General features: G+C 34.3%; 1 protein-coding gene across 1 annotated transcript in view; it reads right to left on the bottom strand.

Moving 5' to 3' along the window:
* Window positions 1-4566: 4566 nt before the first annotated feature.
* The window catches only part of LOC108911148 (inhibitory POU protein), an 87974-nt gene continuing 80907 nt past the window's right edge, over window positions 4567-11633 (bottom strand). The window contains exon 4 of the mRNA XM_018715994.1: window positions 4567-5319. Within this exon, the coding sequence (XP_018571510.1) occupies window positions 4567-5319 (753 nt within the window). The remainder of the gene's footprint in view (window positions 5320-11633) is intronic.

Here is an 11633-nt window from a genome sequence, read left to right as displayed (position 1 = left end):
CTATAATATAGACATAATTATTTACTAATTTTCTATTGACATCTAAGCATATTCTAAGTGCCATCTTCCAACGTTGCCCAGATTTAATCGACCGCAAAACACCAACTTTTGTGTAGTAAATTTTATTAAAATGTTGTAATCCTCTATATCCGCACAATTTCCAGAAATGTAGATACATTATTCCTTCATTATATGACATTACAAGTCAAAATTATTTTGTGGCCTGTCCGCTTTACTCATTTAAACATTTGGCAACATATTCATTCGATTCATTCATATCAATTCATATCTATGCGTGACGTATGAGTTGTAGTGGTAGTGGAAGTGGAGTGTCATTTTTATAGTATAGTACTTATATTTAATTTAAATAACATAAGTCATGGTGCGACATTGTTTGGTGTGTAAAATATATAGCCATAAAACACTGGACTAATAGATTTCTTTTCATAGGTAAGTAATTTTCGATTTGAGGTTGTCAATTTTATTTTATCTTCCGAAATGAATTGCAATAATCGTGTCAAGATCTGAACAAGTATTAACTGAAACTAATAAACGATGAAAGTTACTGACTAAAGCAAGTATAAACTAAGAATTTTTTATTGCTATAGTCCTGTCAATCCTAAAAGACGAAGTCTTTGGATATCAGTCTTGGATTTGAAGAAGGATGCCAATTCCTAAAACTAGTAGAAATATGTATATTCGAATCACATTAAGTAAAATGGCTTTGAATTTCGAGATGCTGGAAGTAAATATTTGAAACAAGGTGTTCCATTACCAGTTCATTATGTATTTCATCCTCTAGAACATAAGGTATCTCTTGTTTTAATCCTTTTTTTTTCACAAAGAAAATAATTTAAAAACAGTATTCGTTATACAATCGACAAATGCTCATCATTGAATATTTACTATGTGTCAGGTGCAAATTATCACTGAAGTTGTTATTATTAATTTATTTTTCTAAACTAGAGATAAAATGAAGAATGGCTTTACCCTAGTAAGATGCCAAAATATGAAAAAACATTAGTCTTGTAATCAATAAAATAATACTAATATTAATGTTTGTAACTAACTGGGAAAAATTGAAATTAAAACCTATAATTTTTCAGTAACATATTTTGTAATCAATATAGTATAAAAACTGTGTAATTATACGAAAAATCTAGGCTTTAACAAGAATGTAAATTCTATTTAACCCCAGACATAAATTGTATGATGCGCCTATGGTTAATTTAAAGTATGTGGAGCATTCTTCGACATTATTATCCCCTCCCTTGATTCCCTTTCCCTTCACCATCAAGTGATGTTGTCAACTAAACTTACGAATATGAATAACGTAGTCTATTTTATATTAGAAGTCCGTGGTTCTAATCAAGCCCTATAGCATCGTGGCCTGATCAGGCCTATTTTGAATTCCACTACTCAGTCCTATTCAGCAAGTAGTTTTGTTCTTTTTACAAAGTCCAAGAGCTTGCTTGCCGACACTTTTCTCAGATCCTTGGGCGCCAGACAGAATTTTTCCAGGAGCGTCATTCTACTACGCGCTAATCCTGGGCATTCGCCAAGGATATGCAGAGAGGTTTCATCTGCTGAGTCACATTCTCGGTCAAAGTAATAGAGTATACATGGAATACATTATTAAGAAGTCTTCAAAATATACATATTTACAAATGCTGACTTGCAAGGTTGAAACAGAAGTCAGAATCTGATTTAGTGGCTGAAAATATGTAAGAATACCATAATCACAGGGCAGACAACTTTTTTTGTGGGCCTGTGTTGCTTGTTAAGGATTGGAATCATTTTTCCAGAATATACTTTTCATACGGTAAATTTTGTAAGGTGCGTTGCGTTCAAATAGTTGCTGGACGGTTATTTATTTCATCAATTTTAAACAGAAACACAGAATGTTACCAATATTCATCAATACAATATTTTTAACAAAGATACGTTACAGCGGCATAAAATAGAACACGTGTAACTTAAAGCTTCTTGGAAAAGTAAAGTAAGTGTATATTTGATGTTTTAAAAACATTTACATCAGTCAGTATTTTCTAAGTTAGTGAAACATTACCCATATTAAAAACGATTAATTAATATACAGGTACAAAAAATCACAGATACACTACTCGATCATTCTGAAAAACCATGCTCGTATGGTTTTCATCGAATTCAACACGACTTCAAATAATCAAATATAAGCATTTTAAGAACTGCATAATAAAGTCTAAATATTCTTCAGGTTACTTAATATACAGTGTGTTTCAAAATTATGGAACAAACTCCATATCTTTTTTCCAGTTCAGATTTTAAAAAATCGTTGAAACGGGTCAATTAGTAAATAGAAATTGTCACTTTTCAGCTATATTTTCTATTTTTTGAGCCATGTTTGACAGACCTATAATATTACCGACATTTTTTAATAGGACGCTCTATATTTTATAGTATAAATAGTCCCTGTAAAGACGAATTCAGTGATATAAGGTTATACCTACTTTTTTGTCATAGTTGTCAAAATAATTTAAAAAATTGTCTCTTTGTAATTTGAAAAACGTACATACTCTTTAGTAATCGTTTTTTACTTAATATAAAGCTTTTTTTCTCAAAAAAAAATGTAATAAATTATTATTTTCATTTAATTCCTCCATTTTTGACAACTATGACAAAAAAGTAGGTATAACCTTAAATCGCTGAATTCGTCTTTTGCAGGACTATCTATTTATACTATAAAATATACAGGGTGTACCTAAAATAGGGTTCCAAACTTCTGCTGCGTTTATAACTCATTAAAATAAGCCAAAAGTTCCTATTAACATGTGCCCTAAAACGCACCCTTAGGAAGTTATATGCCCTTAAAAGGGCTCAAACAAAACTAGTTTTTTTCTGTTATTGACAAAACGGTCGCAAATAAATAGAAAACAATGTATGTGTCTTACATAACTTTTACGTTAAATCACATGGGCTACTCCGTTTTTCGACATGCAAATCATATGCGTCCCATTTAGGTTGTTGAAGGGTGTTTTCGGCCAGTATTTTTTTTATTTCAATTTTTTTACAATTGTCTCTACAGATTTATAAGATCTTAACAATTTTACGTAAAAAATATTATCTTTGTCCAAATCGATATTTCCAATGGTTTTCGAGTAAATTGAGTTTGAAAATTACTCTGCTTTTTAATATTAATATTATATTAGCTATTGTCTGCAATAGTAATTAGTTCTTTCATTACTAAGTGTAACTCTAAATTTAAATAGTCTTAGTCTATGTCCTAAATTATTTATTAAATGATCGGATCCTTCATAACTGCAATTTATTTGAAAAAAAAACAGTTTTGTTTGAGCCCTTTTAAGCGCATATAACTTCCTAAGGGTGCGTTTTAGGGCACATGTTAATAGGAACTTTTTGGCTTATTTTAATGAGTTATAAACGCAGTAGAAGTTTGGAACCCTATTTTAGAAACATCCTGTAGAGCGTCCAATTAAACAAAATGTCGGTAATGTTATAGGTCTGTCAAACATGGCTAAAAAAATGGAAAATAGTGCAGAAAAGTAACAATTTCTGTTTACTAATTGACCTGTTCCGATTTTTTTAAATTTCAACTGGAAAAATAATGAATTTGTTCCATTTTGGTATTGAATAACACTTACATTGCAATAGCGATATAAATTCGGATTAATTCCACGATATACGTGCAAAAATTTGCCTTTTTCAAGTGATTATGAGAAAAAGAATTTATTTGCCCTCTTTGACAAAATATGTATATGAATTTTTTTATTTCATTGTCTGAAGACCTTAGAACTTGTAATGCGTGGTGGTTTGATACGTACCCACTGACAATTTATAAAGCAGTTAACAGTTGACACCAAACTAAAATATAAACGCAGCCACTGATATAATTCTTGATTGATATGTAATGATCAGTAGTGTGATATGTTTAATTACCCTGTAAAAGGATTTGTAAAATTCTGTCAAGTGAGCGTCCAGATAATATATTCATTATTTCTATTATTGCTTACATTGGAACAACTTCTATAACAAAATTATTTACACTGTTTAAAATATACATTCTTAATATTGCCTAAAATATATTGCACTTTATGTAATTTATAAATAAATAATATCACTTGAGACCAAAATACTGATTTAATTCCGCTTTAATACTGGTGCTAATATTGTTCTTTGAATATGTATTGACTAGATATTATGCTCCGACTAGAGTAATTATTTACATAATAATTTCCATGTTCATGTGACTTTTGTATAAAAAATTGTACTATTCTTGTAATTTACAAGATTATTTTTAACAATACAACAATATCCGTTCTATGCGCGCGAACTGTCGAATCCATAAAATGGCAGTATTCGATTCAGCGAAAGGTACAACATAAAATTCGAATATTGTTGTAGAATTGAAAACCTCTAAAGGTACCTTGTGTCGAATATTATTTACAGTGCATTGAGCATAATTAAATTGCTGAGAGGAGCGAAGCGGGAGTTTCAGCAATTTCGTCAGTTCGTCGAAAACTATCCACTTATTCACTAGTTCACAGAAAATCCAAAGTTGACATCTGGTCAGTGTTGCGCCGCAAATTTCATCCGCTTCTGCTTTTGTCGCTGATTACAAAACCAAACGCGAACAACGTTTTTCTTTAAGTCCAACTTTTCGGCGATCGCCGCTATTTTTTCTCCAGACGGCCTGGGTTGCACCGCGAAGTAAGCTTCTAAGCTTCGTTTTTCGGGCGCCGCTATTGACGTCCTTTTTCGTTTCTTCTCGCCGGCGGGTAGAACGCTTGGGGCGTCGGGGTCTCTCCTCTTGTTTTTCGCTTGCGCCTCGGCCTCCTCCAGCCAAGCCTGTAAGATCGGTTTGAGGGCTATCATGTTGTTGTGGGACAACGTTAACGATTCGAATCTGCATATGGTCGACTGGGACAGTGCCCCCACGCCGGGTAGTTTCAAGTTAGCTAGCGCCTTGCCAACGTCGGCTTGCGTCACGCCAAGCTTAATCCTTCTTTGTTTGAAGCGCTCTGCGAAGGCTTCCAGCTCTCGCGGGTCTGTGTCGGCATCCGGGTGAAGTCCGGCGACGGCAGCTGCCGCCGCAGCAGCCGCCATCGCCGGGTGATGGGCTCCTGGATGACCGCCGTGATGACCGGGATGGTGACCTGGGGCACTGTGTCCCGACAGGGGACCACCGTGGTGGTGGTGGTTCATCACGTGATTCATTCCGTAGGAGTGCATGTGGGTAGGTGTTTCGGACATCGGTGTTAGGGTCGTCATTGATGACGATGATATTGGATCTAACATTTCTAAACCATCCATGTGTCCCATCTGCAATAAAATATGTTTTATTAATATTTATAAATGACTATACAGTGTGTACAGATTTGATCCGGAACACCAGTGTAGAATTTCACAGGGTGGGGCGATTTTAATGTCAATTTTTTTCAGAGTAGGGAGTGCATAGACACACGTATGGGACATATTCTAAGGAGATAATGTTATCTCGTGGCATGCTATGATTTTTTTTAATAATGATGGTTTTGGAAAATCGTATTAGGGATTTTTTTATTAGAAATTTGACAACACTGCGTTATTCAGCACCATTTAAAATCCAAATACCCAAAATTTAATTAATTCATATAGTTGCATGTTTTTTTTTAGAGCCTTAAAGTCCCAAAAACTGAAAATCCTTATTTTTGTTTGAAAAATAAAAGGGGCTTTTAGAAATGAGTAAAAACAGTAAAAAAACAATTTAAAAAGGCTGAAATATCATGTTAAGAAAGAAAAAGCAATATGAGTACCGTTACATTTTAAAATTAGGTAATTTCTCTAAATAGTCTGGTTAAAATAGACATTTCAAATAACGAAAATTCCGACAGAGCTAAATTTTGGTAGAGACCCTGCGTACACAATTAGAAATAAGGTGTCAAAAGTCCCCATCGATCCCATGTGTGCTAAAAAAGTTATTCGGTGTCAAAGGTCAAAATTTGAGGTTGTTTTAATTTTTTTCGAAAACGGTAAGTTTTATCAAAAAAGTAGTTCCGACAAAAATTATAGATTTTAAAATTATATACAAAACTGGTCCTTATACTTTTTTTTTTTCTAAGAACCACCATTCCTGAGATATCGCGATTATAAAAGTTGAAGGAGTCACGTTCTACATGATATGCACACATTTCCACACCACTTATGAGGTAGTGTACTTTGGCGCGTTTTTTTAACATGGTTTCCCCGGTAGGCCTACTCCACGAACTGTTATGACGGAATTTTCAGGGACAATACTCTTTTAACTGCATGATGATTATTGATATTGGTTATTGTCTTTAACTGTAGTTCTGATTTCTTTTGATATTTTAATCTGATTCATACTCTTCAAAGTCGACTTCAAGAGTCATGTCTTCTTCGTTTTCTTCTTCTTCTTCTTCCTCTTCTTCTTGCTGGATATTCAAATGAAGATAAATCAGCTGTCTCTTCATCGAAATCACATCATCACACTTCGACTGTTGTATTCAGTCGGACATTTGAGCAAGACTGGCTTTGGCAATTAGTACACGCTGGAGAACACAGTAACCCTACTCTTCTACAGCCACATTTAGCACTACAACCTTTTTTGCAATTACAAAAAATAGTGTTTAGGAATTTTTCCGGAGCAGGTGGGAGTAAAGTTTGAATCGGTTCCAAAGTATTATCTGTTAATTTCCAACCCCAGTCTTCTGAGATCAGTTGATTGCCTAGCCATGTCTGAACTTGGTAGTATACTCAATATAAGTGTTGATTAGCAGAAGCCGATGTTGGAGGAAGACAAGATAGTTGTACTTGTTTCTTGTTTCGTGTATTTTTTACAAAAGTTTTTACAATAGAGTAGCCAGAAGTTATTCAAGGCCATGCGGATAGAGGGGATTGGCTAAGGGACTGAGTTTCTTTTGAGTGTATATACTCAGAATAGTATAGTTTATACATATAAGAGACACAAATAGGCATTTCTACTTGTATTAAGTGCCTGACTATGTATATACGTGGCATATATGTGCATATCATGTCATTCAACATTTAGAATTGCGATATGTCAGGAATGGTGATTTTTAGAAAAAAAAGTAAAAGTACAAGGATAATTTAAATAAGATCTATAATTATTGTCAGGCCTACTTTTTTGTTAAAACTTACCGCTTTCGAAAAAAATCCAAAAAACCTCAAATTTTGACCTTTGAACTTTTTTAGCACACATGGACTTTTGACACTTTATTTCTAATGGTGTACCCAAGGTCTCCACCAAAATTTAGCTCTGTCGGAATTTTCGTTATTTGACCATTATTTTTATGACTAATTTAACTGGACTAAAAGACATAATTTTTACAACTCGGAAAGAAATTTATTTTTTATTGTTTCATCAGGGTTGCTGTGAAAAACAAATAATACTATGAAATGTCAAATCATGACATCTATTAGAACGCTTTAATTACGGCTTTGTTTTGTGAGAAATATTTGCTAGTTAAATAAAAATGGACTTAAGTATTAACGAAAAAGTGCAAATAATTCGACTAACAGGCAGAAATGATCGAAGTTACAGAGAAGTAGATAGAATTTTTAATGCTGAACATCCAAATCGACGAATATCAATTTCTACTGTATCACGAGTAAATCGTATGTTTGATCTCAGTGGTAAATGCAAATTCTAATTTGTAGTATTCTTTGACCAATTCAAATTTTCTTTAGGTAATATTTCATCTACGGTAAAAAGAGGTTCAGGACATCGAGCAAATGAAAAGGGGGACACTATAATTGAATATTTCCGAAATAATCCTACAAATAGTTTAACTGATGCAGTTCGAGATTTACCCAATGTGAGTAAGATGACAGTTTGGAATCAGGTGATGCAGAGAGGAAGTTGGAGTTTTGTCTCTGGGCACAAGGAAACTATTTGCAAGATCCAAATTTTTAAAAAAATATCATTTACACGGACGAAGCTACATTTTCTACTAACGGGATAGTACTCCCTACTCTGAAAAAATTTGACGTTAAAATCGTCCCACCCTGTAGAATTCTACACTGATGTTCCGGATCAAATCTTTACACAGTGTATATGTGTTATGTTTCTTAAATTTAACTTCAGTAATAGGTATAGGCCATCTATCGGAAGAAGTACCTTAAATACTTATGAATTATGAGATTATACAGGGTGTTTCATAATAGTATGTCTTTATTCAGGGGATTGAATCTGCGCATGATTTCAAGTAAAAAAGTTCTTATAAACATATGTCCGTAAATGCTTCATTACCAGGGTATAGGGTGTTAAAGTTTCAAGAATTTGGGGGTACAAATGTCTGCAAGTGACCCATTTTAAGTATTACGTCAAGAGCACCAGCCTGACGCCGGACCGGTCCGACAGTTGCAAGGACAAAGAACACACGCGAGACGCACTAGGGTTCCTCGAAAAGGTCCACGGCGGATTGGCACCAAGGACCAGATACTAATACATGCGGGTGACTCCATAAGAGGACTCTCCAGCGAACGCACACCTCGACAACATTTCTTCTCACTAAAAGTGGTTTTCAATAAAAATCCTTTTATTTTACCGTTGAGAGACAGTTTTATTTTGCTGTACACCGAAAGCAACCCTCAAATGTTTCTGTGTTTTCTTTGTATCTCCCACAGTTTTTAAGATATGTTGCTCAAATTTGAGAAATCCTTTCTATATAAAAAACTAATCAAGATAGTCAGAATCTATTCCCACCGCTAACTTGAGCTCAAAAAAAAAAGAATGGACCACGTGATACATTTGCTGGCAACTGTGCTTTTCATACCTAGCCTCTCCCTAATATTTTTTAGCATTAGCGAACTGGTAGCTTCGGTTTCATAAATAACTCATGAAGTATGTTGTAACAATATTTGCGTTCACGACGCAGACGTAGCATTACACTAAATGCGAAGAATAACAATAGATAAGCATATTCGGTAACACACACATTCTCTGCAGTGCAGAATACCAATGATTCAACGGGTCCCAGTAGCACCATATTTCATCATTAGGCCTCACAATGGTGTAAAGTGGTCATTTGACGTGTAGAACACGGCGAGGGACGTAACGTTTGTCCCAACAGGGGGTAGCTGGCACAGCACCTTCGGGAAATGTTTTGTGAGGCCTGAGGGCTCTACTTGTGCTGTGTTTACTGACTACATCGCTAGCGTTTGTCAAAAGTTATTTACTAGAATAATTTTTTCTTTTTTCAAACAGCAGTATTTGTTTTGCGCTATTTAATACAGTTGATATCTTGGGACTTGCGAAGGGATGTACTAACAACAAATGGAAAAGTTCTCTTTTACTTTTAAACGAAATACCTACCATTTATTATATTAAATTTATCTGTTGTTCGTAATTACTTATTTGTGGCATTTTTAGTTACTCATTTTATTTGATTGGGTATTGTCCACACTGAATAGAAACCATTTTAAATAAATAACCCCTTGAGCTAAAAAGGATCAGTCAAGGTGTTGATTTTACAAATTTAGTTTTGTCTCACACTGAGAAAGTAGATAATAAAGTTGCACGACTACACATTAATCACTGCAACACACAACTTAGGGTCTCGAAAAAATTATATACAGGGTGTTCCTAAATTAGGGAGCAATATTTCTACAGGGAAAAAGATTACTTTTTCTTTATATAAGCGTAGGTCCAAAAATCCTTCCTAAGGAAGTTATAGCCACTTAAAGGGACCACTCTGATGATGGTTATTTTCTAAATAATTTCGTACTTTTCAGTCAAAAGTCAAAAAAGTCATAGCATAAAAAAGTTATGGTAAATTTTACCCCCCTCCCCCCCAGTGTTGGAACGTATGTGATGAAAACTTGTAAATTTCGTTTTAGTAACGGACTGACCACGTAAGAGTTAAGCTAGTTACCAAATTCCATATCTTGTTTCGTAATTATTTAGAAAAAACCAACATCAGAGTGGCTCCTTAAGAATTTTTGGCTCCACGTTTATTATAAAGAAAAAGTAATCTCTTTCGACAGAACACCCTATAGAAATATTGCCCCCTAATTTCGGGACACCCTATACATATAACGAAAAATTATCTGTTTTCATTATCAAAGTTTTCGTATAAAGTCGACATAAAACCACATGTGAAAGTTCGTTTTGTTTTATTTATGCTTCATAGATATTGTCCAAAATTTACCCATGTTTCAAATACCCATCAAAATTCGCAGTTCCCATCAAGTTAATAGGAATCCAACCAAACAAGGTTCAATTCCCCCTAAAAATAGGAACCCACGTAACATAGCGCAAGCCGCTAAAAAATCAAAAATTTCGCAAGTTCGAAGAACGCGTTTCTATGGTACAATCATGTTAGATTCTGAAGAGCTTATTGGTTTTGTGACTGACGAAACTTTCGCATATTTTATCTTTGACTTGATGCACCTTAGCCTGCTACGTTCGTCATACAAAAGTAATAAATTTGAAGAGGAATATTCGCAAATGACCCATTTTTTGATTTGGGTCTTATTTTCTCAAAAAATGTGGGTGGTGGAGCCATGCCGACTTCGGATAACGTAATCAGCTGCAATAGGGTCTTATTAAAAGAACAATTTATCTGTCTCTGATATTTTGATCTCTTGACTGTCTACGAATTTACATCGAATAACGTTGAAATTTAAATAATATCTATAGATTTGTGCCCCGGTTGTATTCTGTCAAACATCTTCAGAGATATACGAATAAATACAGGGTGTTAATGAACTTATGTAAAAAATTTAAAGGAGTCAAAAAGGAGCAAAAATTGAGTTAATTGATGTCCAAACTTGTATCGGAAGTTTATGGTCATAGAGAAAAAAGCTAATTAAGAATGTGTTGAAAACTGTTTTGGAACTGCTGAAATACATGTATTTTATCACAGCGAGTACTTACAAAAAATTCTGTAACGCTTTTTAAGAATTTGTAGGTTCCTTATGAAGCTGGACTGTATTCGAAAGTCAGTTTGTAATACATTGTTGTAGTGATTGCTGTGCTGTTTTTCGAAGGTACATTTAATAGCCGTATTTGCAAGTTTTCTTTTCTCATTTTGACATAAAGGACATGTGGCAAAAATATTTGACATAAGTTCATTAACACCCTGTATAATATTTCTTTTAAACCTTGACATCTTGAAAGCCAGTGGATTCAGACACTTCATTTTAGGACTTTTTATGATGACTCAACTGAAAAGAAATTTGTTCAAAATAAAAGGATTTCTTATAAATAAGGCAAATCCTATTTATTTTATTCAAAATGGGGACTCAATATAGCGAGTTCTACGGTTTAAAAGCATCGTTTTAGCCGGGATGACCTTCAGGATGTCTGAACAAGCCTTTTGGATAGCTTCTACGTCAACAAAACGCTTTCCTTTCATCGGCAAACGCATTTTTCCGAATAGGTAAAATTACCAAATCAGGCGGTGAAAAAATCGATCACAAAGTCAATCGATCAGATGGCGCATTATAGTGAAACAAACTTCTTGCTTCTGCGCAATATTCTGACTGAATACGAAGGACAAGATGCACCAAACACCTCAAAACACCAAGATAGAATTGTGCAATAGCGGTTTGGTCCGGTGCAACGAACTCTTTGTAGACAATGCCCCTTGGAATCGTAAAAGCAAATCATCGTT

This window comes from Anoplophora glabripennis, unplaced genomic scaffold, assembly GCF_000390285.2.
Source record: "Anoplophora glabripennis isolate ALB-LARVAE unplaced genomic scaffold, Agla_2.0 scaffold239, whole genome shotgun sequence".
NCBI lineage: Eukaryota > Metazoa > Arthropoda > Insecta > Coleoptera > Cerambycidae > Anoplophora > Anoplophora glabripennis.
This window is presented reverse-complemented; position numbering and strand designations above follow the sequence as displayed.